This window comes from Perca flavescens, chromosome 10, assembly GCF_004354835.1.
Source record: "Perca flavescens isolate YP-PL-M2 chromosome 10, PFLA_1.0, whole genome shotgun sequence".
NCBI lineage: Eukaryota > Metazoa > Chordata > Actinopteri > Perciformes > Percidae > Perca > Perca flavescens.
This window is the reverse complement of record NC_041340.1, coordinates 18996285-19011576: the sequence shown is the minus strand read 5'-3', so window position 1 is coordinate 19011576 and position 15292 is coordinate 18996285. Positions and strand designations below refer to the sequence as shown.

The window sequence follows — 15292 nt, the reverse complement described above, 5'->3', positions numbered from 1 at the left end:
CTGAACAGGGGAGCCACACTTGTCTAACTCTGCGATAAAGTGCCAGAAATGCACAGAGGTGGTAGTTATTTTTAAAGTAAAAGTCATGAGAGTGTACAAAAAAAATTAAACACCACTGTCTGACTCTGGACCAGCCTGTTTTTCCCTTTTAACTGAAGGACTTTACACCTCTTGAAGGCCTTTGACAAACATCTAAGCAAGTGAGACCGGCTGGTACATTTTCAATAGCTTAAGGCAACATATGTACACACATTTGTTGAAAGTTCTTTTCTGAGTAAGAGGAAATAAGCATGACAAAGAATGTCTTGCAGAGAGCAGAATGCTGTTTCCCCGACAGCCTCACTGTATCACACTAAACAACACATGCATGGCAGAATGACACTCTGCTAACATGATTGTTACAAAAGACAACACACAAGTAATACAACACAGTCAGCTGCACCATCCGACAAGCACAAGGGAGAGTTGTGACACTGACATTTTTTCACCAGAGTATAAGTTAGCAGTCAACTGACGTAACGCTTCTCTTACCCTCTCTTCAACAATCATTTATCTTTCCTGTCAGTCTGATGTCATGACTTGCCACTTTAGGACTTAACTTTGCACAGCAGCCTAAAAATAACTTATATGATCAGTTAGCTTATTAAATGACAGTATGACACTTGACAGTAGCAACAACAACAAAAACTTCTGCCTTAAGCATGCAGAATGCTGTTACAGTGGTTTGGACTAAATCATGCATGGTTTAGACAGTCAGTAAGTCAGGAGAGCAGCTTACAGAAAGTTCAATAGTTACTAAGAATGGACAATATGGATTGAGTCTCAAAAAACGTGGTATTTTACTAGGCCAGCTGCAACTGAAAATCATTTTCATTATCGAATAATCTGACAATGACTGACCAAATTTTCTGTCTATCGTCAAATCAACTAATCATCTCAGGCCTAAATTTTACATTGCAATATAGATATATATTGTAAAATTTTTCTGGAATATCCTTTAAAAGTAGTTTATAAATACTGCGTTGGAATGTCTAATTTAAGCAGAATACCTGACATTGTATGTATGTATGTTGGGAGACGTTCTTTGTCTCAGTAATGCTCTTATTCACACTTGCCATAACACATTAGCTCCATATTGCCCGTTCAATGTGAGAAATGGGGGACAACATTTAGCAAGGTTAATGTAACTCATTAGCAGTCTGAGTAAGTCTATTAAAGTGGGTATTTTGTTACGGTCTTGTTACTAGCAAATTCTCCGTTAATGTTTGCGGTGGTAGAGGGATAATCACTGGAAGTATTATGACTTTTATTGCCTAAAGCAACATGCTAGGACCTCCACCATCACATGGACCTAGTGACTACCCATCTGTGAGATGTCTCGAAACTATACAGCCATCAAGCACTTAAAATGTATTGTAATCAGAAGACATGGGCTCACAAAGTCAATTGTAAAGTCTGTAATAAAAAAAAAATCTGAAACAACAAACAGGTAAAGGTGAGATTCATTCTTCCAAGTATGGAATTCCAGTGGTGTAGTGACTCTGCATTCCTCTGTGTGTCTGTACCAGCACTTTTATTACACAACTCAGCTCTGACATCCAGTCAGAACAGGCCTCAAACCAAAACAAACTCAGTCCTCTGCTGAGCCAACAGCGGTTCCTTGTCGAGCTATAAAGTACAGTAAAGGACTGTAGGAGCATGTTAATCAGTATCATCCACGGCAGATTATTCCAACAAGTGTCTTTATTTCATCTAATCACGGATGTCTGGACAGGATATTAGTCTAACTTGAGAGTAAATGACAACAGCGGTAAGCATCTAAGTCGCAGCATGTTGATCTATCATATGTCTCACTGAGTTAACAATTTAAAAGGACCACATTGAATCACAATGGCAGACCTGCTCCCTGTGCATTACAACTTTCACTAATGTTGCACTTCTGTCCACATCTCATCAGTTATGTCACACCAGTTTTATCTTTGACTAACAAAACACCTGCAATCACATTACTGACTTTTGACGACAGGAGCAACATGGTTGAACATTTTCACCACAGAGAATCACCCTTTAACTCTGTTTTTAGAATCAACTCAGTTATTTAAGCTTTAAATACCCACCACAACATTCCACTACTGCACATGTTCTACCTTTCTTAATCTCCTTATCTGCGTTTCTGTTTTCTAAATTCTCGCTTTAACTTTCTGTCACGCACTCTTCTCTTTTTAATTTGTCTCTCCTTCTCTGCCAGGACCCTGCTCACTGACTGTTCACTTGCTTTCCCTTGCTCAGCCTTGCTCTCTAAAATACTCCCGTTCACTCTGAACCAAGAGGCCCCTGCCACTAGCAGACCATTAACCACTCCAGTTTCACGCTGGCACTCAGTCATCCTATTCTTCAGCTCACAGTATGCTCTTCTTCTCCTGTGATGTAGAGAACAGGAAACTCTGTGTGTGTGTGTGTGTGTGTGTTTTTAATGGGACAATAACAGACATAAGAAAGAGGGCAAAAGAGACCCACTGTGCAACAAAGCAATTTTTAACTACTCTGCTTGAGCCAGACTACTTGAGTCAGACTGACTAAAGAGGTGTGACCTGACTGGGTTAATTCATGGCCTAATTTTAAATTAAGCATTTGCTGAGGTGGTTCCCCCAGGAAGTAGGTGCACTGCTGCACAAAGGCACATGCACACAGAATATGTTATGGTTGAAGGAAGGTGCACTTATCCTTGCTATTAATCATGATAAACACCAACATGAACCTGTGTTCAACACTTAAACCTGTGCTCCCTGGCAACAACTTGGGCACCATCCCCATATTCAAAACTGCATATAATTCAAACAAACACAAAGTGAAACAACTGCCCCACAATTTAATTGTTTTTGGTTGCTCTTGTTGTAACTGACTGCACGAGCGTATTGTGGTTTTCCTCAGAAGTTGCAATACAAATGCATAACTTCGGTTAAGGGCTGGGACAAATCAGTGTCAGAAATAAAGGAGGGCAAAGGGTACAAATTCTCCAAGAAATCTCACAATGCCCCTTAAAAACCTGACTGAGGGGAAAAGACTGCCCCTAGGATTTCAGGGGGGAAAAAATAATTATATTTACCAGTTTTGGCCAATATCCCAATGGCCCACATTAAGCCATTTTATTTTCATCCAATTCATTTAATTTCCATTTCCGTCTCTCACACACACACACACACACACACACACACACACACACACACACACACCTAACAGTGCTGTTACTTTATTTTTACTAATCGATTACTAATCAATTCTTTTTCCCAGAATCAATTTTGTATTCTTTTTTTTATTAGATAGTGCAGATAGAGAGGAAAGGTGAGACAGTAAGGGGATGACACGCAGCAAAGGGCCGCAGGTCGGATTCAAACCCGGGACACTGCCAAGGGCTCAGCCTACATGGGGTGCACACTCTACCAGGTGAGCTAGAGGTCGCCCCATTTATTTATTTATTTTTACCAATGATTAACCTAAATATTTTCTGTTTATACGGTACCGCCGACTACATTATATCCGTTTCCAGCCAAACAGAGCGAAATCAGTTATGTACTCCTTCACAAATTAAAATAAATGTCAGACTAACTGACTGACGTGATGTGCATTCTTTTTAGAAAACAATTAGTTTTTAGATATCTCTCATGATATATTGTCTCTAAAAGTGTATTATTCAACTTTAAAGGGGGACAAAATTGCAATGCGCAATTGTTACGTGCCGTGTTGTTTTGCTGTGTTTTCTGCCTGTGTGTAATTCCCTCCAGGTGTGCCGGTGACGTCACTCCCACAGCTGGAGCTGTTCAGCAGCAATCAGGAGAGACATTAAGTTGCTGCAAAAGGCTGAGCAGGGAGAGAATGGGCTTCAGTGGAAGCCGGTGTGGAGCCAGAGCCTGGAGAGTCAGTGGGCCAGTGGTGTTTACGTTTGTTTTCGTTGTCATATTCGTCTTCCGTTAGGAAATGGTTTTCAGTTGTTTTAGTTTGTATAATAAATCTTTTAAGTTAACTTTAAAGCGTTTCCGACTTTCCTTTGTCTTTCCCCCGGGATTAATTATTTAATTGTTTGCGTCCTCCACCCCTAGACATGATAGGGACGTAACAGCAATACTATCAAATCGCAATACTTCAAGAATCGCAATAAATGAAAATCGCAATACTAATCAAATCTGCACCTGTGTATTGTGAAAGAATCAAATCGATCAGGACGAAAGCATAATCGTCCCATCCCTATTATTTAGTCATGTTGGCACAAGGTGCCCCCAACATTTTGTAAATGCCCCGATTTTTTACACAGTGGGGGCAAAAGTTGCCCCCTAAATATTTTTTTTTTTATTTCCCACACTGGGACAAACAATCAATGTGGCAATATTCCAGAAAAATGCTGAGTTTTTTTGTTATTTTTTGTGAAGTTTTCTTAAAAAATGTGATGGAATATGCAGGATATTTATGCAATTTTCTGCGATGAAAATGCGGGAACTTGCAAAAACTGCGGTTTGATGAAAGAGAAAAAAAAACTGACTGGGAATTATGAAATCATGCAAGCATATTTTGCGCGGAAATCGGCAATTTATGCGGCGAAAGTGCGGCATTATGCGATTATGCATTGAATTATGCGATCGCATAATCACATTTTTCTGGAGGGACTGAATATATCGCAATATGTTTTGTATTAAGACACTAAATCTGGGAATCTCTGTGTACTTGGCATTTTGATTTTGATTCAGGGTGCTACAATCCATTTACAAAATTCTAAAGGCATTTAAATGTCTTTTTTATTGTAAGACCACATTCAAGATATCATAATCCAGCCCAAATTGTAGGTTGAGGTTGCATGCATGAGCAAGTCAGCATATTTTCCAGCTCTGTGAATATTTAACTAGAGCGACAAATATGCTTAGACACTTGCTTGAGGGATTGCTGTATGGCATCAACTAACAGTTGGTCTTCTTGCAGTTCCAGGAAAAAAAAAAAGGAGTAATGTGCATATGCACATTTGTTTTAATGCTGAAATTGCCTTAAAAAAAGTTACAAATGACATACTGTATGAGAATAAATATAATTTTCCAAGTATCAGAATGGGCAATATTCTTTACAATTACGGTACAATTCTATGTAAGAAAAGCTATCCTCTGACACAACTTAAAATGTCTGAAAATAATGTTCTAAAATTCTGGCTAAAAATCTAAACCATGTCATTATCACATTGATTCAAATGACAATATGAAATGCCAATAACTAGTAAATAACCAATGACGCTCTGAGAGAAATGTCCCAAAAGAACATGCTTAACCCTTGTGTTGACTTTGGGTCAGACTGACCTGTTTTCAATTTTTGTTTTATATCATAAAATATGGGACGTAGAAATAAGCGCTGGAAATGTGTAGAAGAAAAATACAATTTAAAACGTTGGAGAAAGCAAAAACAAACTGTGAAAAAAAGGCATCAAAAACATTGGGAAAAAAAAAGGTTGACGGAAAGACAACACAAGGGTTAAGTAACACAACTAACTCCAAATATTGGGTTATCTTCTCCTTGGTAACTAATATTCCTTATCAGGGCCTGAAAAAAATTCCACTTCTACATGAGAGATTTCAGCCAACATTTCACCTGAATAAAACAGATAACCTGCCAAACGCAACAAGATGTCCCAGAGCCAGAATCTGTGATCTACTGTACAATTCACCTTGTATCCCAAACAACTGTCCAAGGCAGTGATCCCTGGCTAATCCACACTGTGTCTGCCTGCTGGGTTGAGCCAGCCTGTCTATGTCAACAGCATTCATGGAGGTTGATCCTTTCTCTCTAGGCCTGAAGAACACAGACAGAGCTTCAGGGAGCACAATATGATCTGTTTTTGGCTTCAAACTAAATACATGTATCATTCTCAGTAACAGAGGTACCTGTAAGCGCAGCAAATCGTTTTAAGCTTTCATGTGAAGGTTCCATATCTCAAAAAACACCTAAGTGTGTAAACTGAGACACACGTTCATGCTTAAAGACATGCTTCCACACAGCAGTGGAACATCGCACCAGTACAGCAGGCGTATGTTGTTTTTTTCGAGTAGAGATTTACATTAATAAACATTACAGGGTAATGTTGGGTTAAGCAACATTTAATGCACTTAATTGTGAACATAAATATACTTATTTTGTTGATTTAAAACAAAAGTACAAAAATGTTCATCTCGTCATAAATGCCTAATGCTACAAACAGCCATAGCATTTGTCTCAATGGCAAACCTAGTTGATGTAAAGCTTGATTTATGGTTATGCGCTGAATCTACCCGGTAGGTACGTATAGATACTTACTGCTCTTACTGGTGTATCGCAGTGTGTACTCCATAGCAATCTTCTCATCTCGGACCAAAACATCCCAGTTAGATAGTAAATGTGGTAAACATATTCATTGTTAACCTTTACAATAATGCCCTGAAAGAACCAAGCAGGCCGGCTCTTTTTGCACGATCCAAATTCTTTCAAAACTTTATGGAAATTCTTTAATTAGGAATAGCCCCTTGAGATGTAGCATCTCGTTTTCGAGGGGTTCCTTGCCATTTTCAGTGTGTAGCTTGCTAGCTCAGACTTTGTTGTGGTTTCCCAAAGCAAAGGGGATTTTGAGAATAGCAACACACAGAGAACGGAAGCGGAGGGCAATTATCTGGCATTTATTCTGGAAATGTACTTCCGTTGATCCAGGCTATCACTGGTATGTGTGAGAAGAGGGGGAAAGTGGAGAGGGATGAAATCAAAGAGAAGTTAATGACACAGACAAGATAGTTGAGAGAGACAATGTCATACTGTAGATCAAGTACGCCACACATAATTCTACACCCCTTAACCTCTTTCTGAACTCCGACGTTGGTGTTGTAAAAAAAATAAATAAAAAAAAACTGCCAGAATGGGTTCAAGTTTCAGTTAGTGGTGGACTGAAGTCAAGGACATAGGCTAGCTCTTCTAAGGTGGGCAGTCTAGCTGTGTACACACACACTTACACTATCCGGCACAATGACACAGACTCATGTATGCAGCGTTATCTCAGAACATTGCACAATTGATTTCGGTCTGTGACTTATGTTTACTTATAGCCCTAGCTAAACCTGTGCATACTACTGAAATAACATGCCATTCATTAAATACTTTCTTTATTATCGTCTATTACTGTCTCTGTTTTCAAACGCTGAAAAAAAGCACAAGACTGAGCAAACATTTACAGTACAGCCTGGACATCTTTTCCCTACTCCACTGACTGTGTCTTGTCATCAAAACAATGCTGGGAACCAAGACCACCTACAACCTCCTACCACTACTGCTTGGCATAGTCTACATGCCATTGGGCTCATGCCCCAGTGGTATTATCTACATGAAAAGGTTCTCAACAAAAAGCCTGAACGTGTTCTGTATGTAAATGTGTGTTGTAAGAAACTGTTTGTGTTCATTCCTGTCAGCAGGATATAAAAAACCTTTTGGTTTAAAAGAGGGGGCATCTGAGCGGGAGCCAAAACAAGATAACAACCCTCTGAAAGTAGTGTGTGTGTGTGTGTGTGTGTGTGTGTGTGTGTGTTTTGTTTGTTTGTTTCTCTGTGTGTGTGTGTGTGTGTGTGTGTGTGTGTGTGTGTGTGTGTGTGGGGGGGATTGTTTGCTCAGTGACCAGATGTGTCTTCTGCGCATCTTCTATGGTTACCGTTTGTCAATGTGTACAATATCAGTTTTCACCTGTTGCTAGACATGGCCAAGGAGTTATATTACGCAATGGCTAATGACAGGCATACATACTGGTGACTGTGACTGCTCTGCTTCCATCAAGACACCACACTGAATCACACATGCTGACACACCACATGATGTCATCAAAATTAAACCACCTAGAAAGAATGTGCTAATGCCACGCCTTACAATACAGTTAGGTCATTCATTTGTCACAATTCTATTAGGTTTCATTTTTTTTGTGTTTCAAATACAGTCCTCTCTGTACAGAAACATACAACAATCATAACTGAATAACGTTAATTATTGTACAAAAGGATGGATATTTATAGTGTTTTCAAAATGTTAATAATAAAACCTGGGAGTCATTGTTGTTTGTTGCAATTTGTCAGGACTGCATTACTTAAGGTTTATTGCACAGTACAAGTCTTCAAAGTTGGATAGCAGCTACCTCCTCTTATGTTGACACTTACTTTGACCTAAATCATAATTCCTACAAGACAGCATTTCAAACTATTTTGACAACTGGTGCACAGCTTTAGGGCGTGAAGGTAATTACAGGTATAGTGGCAGTTTGTTGCTTTGTAGCTTCACCTGAGAGGAAGAAAATGTAACATCTGTGTAGTTAGGGGCAACACTTTTGAGCCTACGTAACCAAACAGATCATAAAGGTGCAGCAAGATGAACCTGTGGGATACTCACAAATTTCTTTTTCCCATCTCCATCCTCATAGCTCTTCTTCGATTTCTTGTCCTTCTTGGGACCTGCAGCTGAGGCAGAGCTCCCTGTGTTTGGATCCATATTTATAACTTAATCCGTTTCCTTGGGTGTCAAAATAACCCTGTGTGGCGGTAACGTTAATCTTCCCCCGCACTCAAACGTAAAAAACAAAACAAAAGCAAACGTTTCTTCCCACGGTATTTCCTAACTTTGAGAAAAAGCCAACTGTTAATTTCCTTTGGCCTAAGCTAGAGCCCTTGCTAACTTAGCTACAATTAGCACAAAGTTGCTAATGATTTGGTAAAAAGCCAACTACCCCGAGCCCTTCGCTAAACCGCCTGTCTGTATCACTGAAGGAGGGAAATTCAAAGCACAGCCCCAAGTCCTTGGGACGACAAGTACGAAAACAACCTGTTGCGTTTATGAAATACAAACGAGGATTTATTCAACCGGTTTCCACATGTGACACAAATCGACGCTTTAAACAATTTGAACTTTAAGTCCCGAAGTATGCGGTAACTGAGCTAACCGTTAGCTTTAGCTATGCTAGCTCGTCTGACTACAGTAGGTAAAGTCTCCGTGGAAAGAAAACAACGCCGCTCTTCCCACTTCCACGAGTTGTTTAGGCGACTACAAAAACGGCGACGAGTTGGTATTAAAGATGACTTGCACCGACTGTCTCTCCTAAATTAGTTTCCATGACTGCTTTACAAGTTTAGTTAACTTTTTAACCCCTAATGACAGTGGTAAGCGAATACGTCTTTAGCGGTAGAGGAGTCTTCCTGTTCTTCTGACAGTCCGGTCAGAGAGAGCTGGCTGGGAGGAGCCTGCGCTCTGCAGCTACACCTGAGAGGATTTAGCAGACAGTTCTGCCAACACTGCACAGAGGGATCATCCAGGGGTCATATCGCTCCATGAAAGAGTTAAGAGATCTCCGGTAAAATGAGGACGAGTCTTACTAGGCTACTTGTTGTCCTGGCTCCACAATAGAAGGAACTCCCCCATCGACAACTCTACACATATTCCGTTGCCAACTGAAAACTCATTATTATTGTAAGCAGGGGCGGAGCAGGGGTGGCTTCTGGGGCTCCAGCCCTGAATGTTTTCTCAAAAGCTACACATCTTTAATGGTTTTAGATAACTTGAACTTTGTGTCACTTCCCCTTAGTCTCTGTGACAGGTAACTTCTATATTAATGGGGAAATGTCGCCATCAATTATGTAGGCTAATGTACTCTACTCCTGGTAGGCCTATACCAAAAATAGGTTTCAAGGTTAGTGATGCTGTTTACACCAAATTTAGTAAATGGAGAAAAAAAATCTCCCTGGTGGCATGCCCCAGACCACCCTAGGTTTGAATGTATACAATCTCTGGCTCCATCCCTGATTGTAAATCTTTTTGGATTAAAGGGTCAGCTAAATAACTGTAATCTAATGTAGCTGCTGACTACAGCTATATAAACTGTTCAATTTGTGTTTTCATGTGATCACTATTCATGACGTGTGTTTAGAACTAGGCCTACACAGGGAATGACGTAACAATGTAGCTTACTGTGTCATAATTGTGTCATATTCTAGAATCTAAAATCCACAAAGAACTAAATAAACCCACAGAGTTATCAAGTTAACAACTTTTATCAGTTGTTTGACTTCAACAGTAACATCTGGTCACACACCCCTATATACTGAAGTTAAACCAGTAGTTTATATGGAAAAAGCCAAGTAGTTTTACAGTTCAGCACTAAAACAGTCAAAGGGAGACAGGGTTTTTGAAGAATATTCTTTTTTTGCTGTTATTTTTTATTCACCGCATGTAGCCTAGTGTAAAACCTCTATAGGAGAGAATGTATTGCCTGTAGTTAAAAACCATGTGAACTATCCCACAGCCCTTAATTGCCAGTGTTTTTGTTGTAACCTCACCACATTACAAACAAAAAAAAATCATCTCTCTCAAATGCCTGTCATTGACTCTTAAGTTTATTACACAAGAAGAATGATTAGGCTGACATACCTAAGCGAGATCTAACTTGTGCAAGTTTTTTTACAATGATAATTAATATATATGTATATATAATGTAGGTCATTAGTAACCTTCCCTTATGGAACTAACAAGACCAGTGGTGCTGCTTCATTTCGGTCTCTGTTTTGTGCAGGTGCTTTTTTTATAACTTGTAAATGTGAAGTTTGTGGCTTCCAAGGGCACGTGGACGTATTTTTTGTAATCACACTGTGCAAATATATAATCGAACTTCGGGCGCCACCAAGCGGTGGCAGGCAGGCGCTGCAGTGTCACCAGAGTTAATACAGCATGAGCAAAGTTAATGTACCCCACAGAAGCAATCGTGATGTTTTTGTTCTCTAAAATGATTTATTTGCATTTATTCACTTCGCACTGCGTGGCAGTTAGAGAGGTGGAAGAAAAGAACATTAGAATATAGGCTAGCCTACAAGGCAATTGCAGAAAATGATTGAATCCAGAAGGCACATATACTGTAGCATATAGTTCTGAATATGCTGACCCAATTCTTAGCGGATTGTCTTCTAAAAACAGCATTGAGTTGGTCGGTCATTATAAGTTTAACAATCCAGATGTGGCCTATTGTTCCCCGCTCGTAATGCATTATTTCAGCGCTTCTTTGATTCAGAGATGATTTTGAATACGCACCACAGACAACAACGATATTCACTGTGTTTGTATAAGATATAATTTCCAATAGTTGAATTGCAGTGTTTCTCTTACCTCTCAGACGTAAATAAACCTGTGCGCTCACACGACCACACACACAGGCACAGGATTAGACAGAGATAGGCTCATCTGTCTGTCTTGGTATGTGAGAGATGTTTCCAACAACAAGATTGGAGAGGATTTGCGCATCAACGGTGGCATTGAAACAGTTTGGTTTATCGCACAGTCTCGACATAAACTTCAGCCTCAAGTCTTCATTCTCCGGGATATTGGCGCTATAAATTGTGTGGGAGAGGTTAATTAAAAGTGAAAGTGTACGGTAAGGCTATAGCAGTACTATGGCACTCGCGAAAACGCCTTGTATTAAATGATTAACAGTTGGCCCTTCACCTCAGAGCTGCAGCAGCATCATTTTTCAGCATCGCCATTAATAAACAGATGGATAAACGAAATGACTGCCACTTCAGAATACATTTGAATATCTTTATGTGACGACATAGGCCTATAGTCTGTAATTTAATCAGCATTTTACAGTGGACAAAAGGGTGGAAATTATGTGTTGATTACTTCATTTCACAAGACAAGACAGTTAAGTTACAGTCATACAAAATATGTTATATACAATCAACTCTAGACTATTTATGTTACCATAAGTCACGTTCCATGAACAAAAACACATTAAAGTGTCAGGGCCAGTGTGGAATACTGTGAATTTGGACCCAAATAGCAGGCGCCAGATCAAATTTGTAAGCAGCTAGATGAATAAATACAAGCTCGGGAGTATATATACTGTAAAAGGAATACATAATTAGTTTCCAAAGTGCAGTACGCTGACCACGAGGGGGTTGCAGGAGATGATGGATTGTTTCACATTGTATACCCCAAAAATAGGAGTCACTAATTTAATCAGGAGTTATAGCCTACTGTTATTTTTCCACAGTGGGCCCATATACCCAATTAATCTTCTCAAATCGAGGCCCTGATAAATCATGGCCTTCCAATGTGCCAAAGACAAGTGATAAAGGCAACAACTTCGTGAGTTGAGTATACGTGCAGCAGCAGTTAAAGGGTGACCCATAACCTACAAGCAGGAGTCTCACTAAAGACCCAGGGTCACAGAGGTTAGTCCCGGGGGTCTAGCCTAGGCTACTTGTAGGAGGTCCGGGCCTCTCTCAGCGACCTGTCATATGGCATGGAGGCGAAGAAAGAGTTCCGGAGCTGGCAGTTGATGAAGAACACAATAAGCAACACCAACAGGAAGAGCAGTAGGCACATGACTATGTAGGTGATCAGGTCCGGTTTGTGGAGCTCGCCCTCCCGGAGCCCAACTGCCCCTCGCCCCGCGATGGGTCTCAGAAGAGCGGCCACGCTCACCGAACCGCCGTGTGAGGCGTTCAGGGAAGAGGACGCGTGCGTGGAAGACTGGGCCATGAGCACCAGGTCTAAGTCTGGGGTCTCGGTGGAGTTGAGGAGGATCTGCCTTAGCATGGCGCCCCGCGTGCTCACCGGCTGCGTCGGTCGGCTGGAGGATGAAAAGACACGGAGAAGGTTATGTAGCCTACTGACCCCGTGCCTGTTCAGTCTGGGTGTCCTATCTCTGATGCACCGATAAAGTAGAATGTAGATCCCTGTGTACACACATTTGGAAACAGCGTCATCACATTGCCCGCAAATTAGCCTAGGTTACCTTTAATATCTGACAGGCTCTAGCCAGTGGCACAGATCTATACTGTACACACCAGCTCATAGTGATGATATAAGTGATGATGAATTAAAACACCATAAAGTATGCTGGAGTGACGGTTAGAAGTAGCCCACCAATAATAGATTCCTCAAAATACCATGGACGTTGTGAGGGACTTACTTACTTTGGTTTGGGCTGCGAAGACTTCCGCAGGTGAGCTGGAAAAGACAAAATCCCGGCTCCGCATTCCTCAGCGTCCCCGGCTCTGTCCGCTCCAGGTCCGCCGTGGACACGCTTTGGAGAAGCGGCGGCTCGATAGCTTGAAATCTGCGCCCACAGAACACCATATGTCGCTGAGTGGGACTATTAAGGCAGCGTCTCCCCTCACATGAAACAGAACTAATCAAATCCACGTGTACGCGCAGATCAGGGTCCCAGTGAAAGAGCACATTACCTGTTCTACTTGGTGGCGTTTAAATCCAAATCACCTTGCCAGGCGTGAGGTTAAGCACAGACTGCGATAGACTACAGTAGCGATATCCAAATGACTCTAGGGTCTGTCAGAGGAGGTGAAGTTCAACGGGGATCAGTGGTGCGCATACATGTCCTCTTGCGCGTCTCGGTGCGCAGCACAACAGGATCTCCTTTGCTTGAGCGTGCATGGCGCAGAAGAAGGGCACGCCGGATCCCCGTTTTTGCAAACCTTCGCTTTTCTTTTATCCAGGAAAGGGTCGATACGTGTCGGATAGATGCTACCGACTGTCTGCCCTTACGGGATATCGATCCAGTATGAATAAAATGAGAAGAAAGGAGTGATTAATGCCGGACAAAACACAGTAGCACACCGGATCGTGAACAGCTTCCCATCTTCACCCTGGGTTTAGTGTATGACAAAGCGAATGAAAAGGAGAGGGAGGGAGAAAGAGAGAGAGAGAGAGAGAGAGAGAGAGAGAGAGAGAGAGAGAGAGAGAGAAGAAGAAGAAGGGGGGAGAAAATATTGCAGATCAGGAGAGGGGATGGGTGGCGCTGGAAGCACGTCACCAAACAGGTATGTGTGTTAATAGAGTCACTAAACAAAGTCCCATCAATCAGTCTATCTATCTATCTATCTATCTATCTATCTATCTATCTATCTATCTATCTATCCCTCATATCATTTTCATAGTGATGAGAGACAGTTGAGTCAGTCCATTTCTGGGTCAATGTGGGGAATGTCTCATGCTAGGGTGATGAGAGAACAGGAAAGGGTGTGAGATTGGTGAGTGTGTAAGAACTCAGTGATTACATTTTAGAAAAAGTCTACCCAGTAGTCTTTTGTCTGAGTCTCATAGTGCCTGGCTTATCCACGGTCCATTTCCTTCAGGTAATTACTTAAAGAGCAACAAAACTGCTCTGCATTTCACATGACCTCGTTTGTAGATTTAGAACATAAATGTGTGTGCTCTCTGTGAAACAGATTTGACATTGGTACTAGACACTAAAAATAAGGTGCTAAAGGTGGAGATTGCAATCCAGTATGTTCTTACATGATGCACTGGACATGATTAGCGGGCCTGACCCTAAAAGCTCTGCCGAACTGTTTCATATTCATCTGCACCTGTTCTGTCACAACAGAATGGCTGGCAGGCATAGAGAGCAAGGACAGAGACACACACACACACACACACACACACACACACAAATACACATTGCAGCAAAAATACTTCAACTCAATCCACAAATTGGAAATTTGGGCAAAAAAAAACAAACAAGACAGGCCGGCAGGCAAAAAAAACTTAGCTGTGTCTTAATGTCCCACATCAACTGTATTCAACAATAAAGGGGATTAAAGTGGACTAGGATTCAATGTGCATATCACATGGGAAATCTAAATACAGCCTGAAGCCTTGTTTACATAGTCTACATGGAGGGACAGCAATAATTGGGACGGCTAAGGAGATTACCGTTTATTATTGCTTTTTGGATGTGGCACTCCTCCCTGCTTTGCTACAGGCTTCCTGCTATCCTCATCATCAGTTGCACACACACACACACACACACACACACACACACACACATACACAACGGAAATCAATCATCTGCGTGCTTTCGACTGGTGATCAGTGTTATATTTGTAAAACTCCAAAAAACTGCAACAGACCTAACTCACCCAGCACAATCAGATGACAGGGTTTAGTCGAAAGGAAAATGAATAAAGGGAGAGAGAGAATGGCTGTGATGACACATGCAGTATATGTCAAATAATGCCTTGGTCTGTGACTAATTGTGAGAGTTATCAGGCTTTGCTCATTAGCTGTAACCCATGACAATGGAACTCTGATAAGGAATGGTGAAGTGTCATTTTCACTCACCCTTCATTAAAGGTGTCAGCCAACTGGAGCCCCTCGACACAAATATCACATATATGTGTTTGTGTCTCACACACACACACACACACACACACACACACACACACGAAGAAAACACTGTAAAAGTTATGGGACA

General features: G+C 41.2%; 2 protein-coding genes across 3 annotated transcripts in view; both read right to left on the bottom strand.

Moving 5' to 3' along the window:
- The window catches only part of diaph1 (diaphanous related formin 1), a 112359-nt gene extending 102856 nt beyond the window's left edge, over positions 1 to 9503 (bottom strand). For both annotated transcript variants that reach the window (XM_028588709.1, XM_028588710.1), the window contains exon 1: positions 8422 to 9503. In XM_028588709.1, the coding sequence (XP_028444510.1) occupies positions 8422 to 8520 (99 nt within the window). In that variant the 5' untranslated portion in view covers positions 8521 to 9503. The remainder of the gene's footprint in view (positions 1 to 8421) is intronic.
- Positions 9504 to 11593: 2090 nt separating this feature from the next.
- Positions 11594 to 13673, bottom strand: smim32 (small integral membrane protein 32). Its single transcript, XM_028589986.1, has 2 exons — positions 12993 to 13673; positions 11594 to 12752 (listed from the first exon to the last, which is right to left on the bottom strand). The coding sequence occupies exons 1-2, from the start codon at positions 13153 to 13155 to the stop codon at positions 12271 to 12273; spliced, it is 645 nt and encodes a 214-aa protein (XP_028445787.1). The 5' UTR covers positions 13156 to 13673; the 3' UTR covers positions 11594 to 12270.
- Positions 13674 to 15292: the final 1619 nt, after the last annotated feature.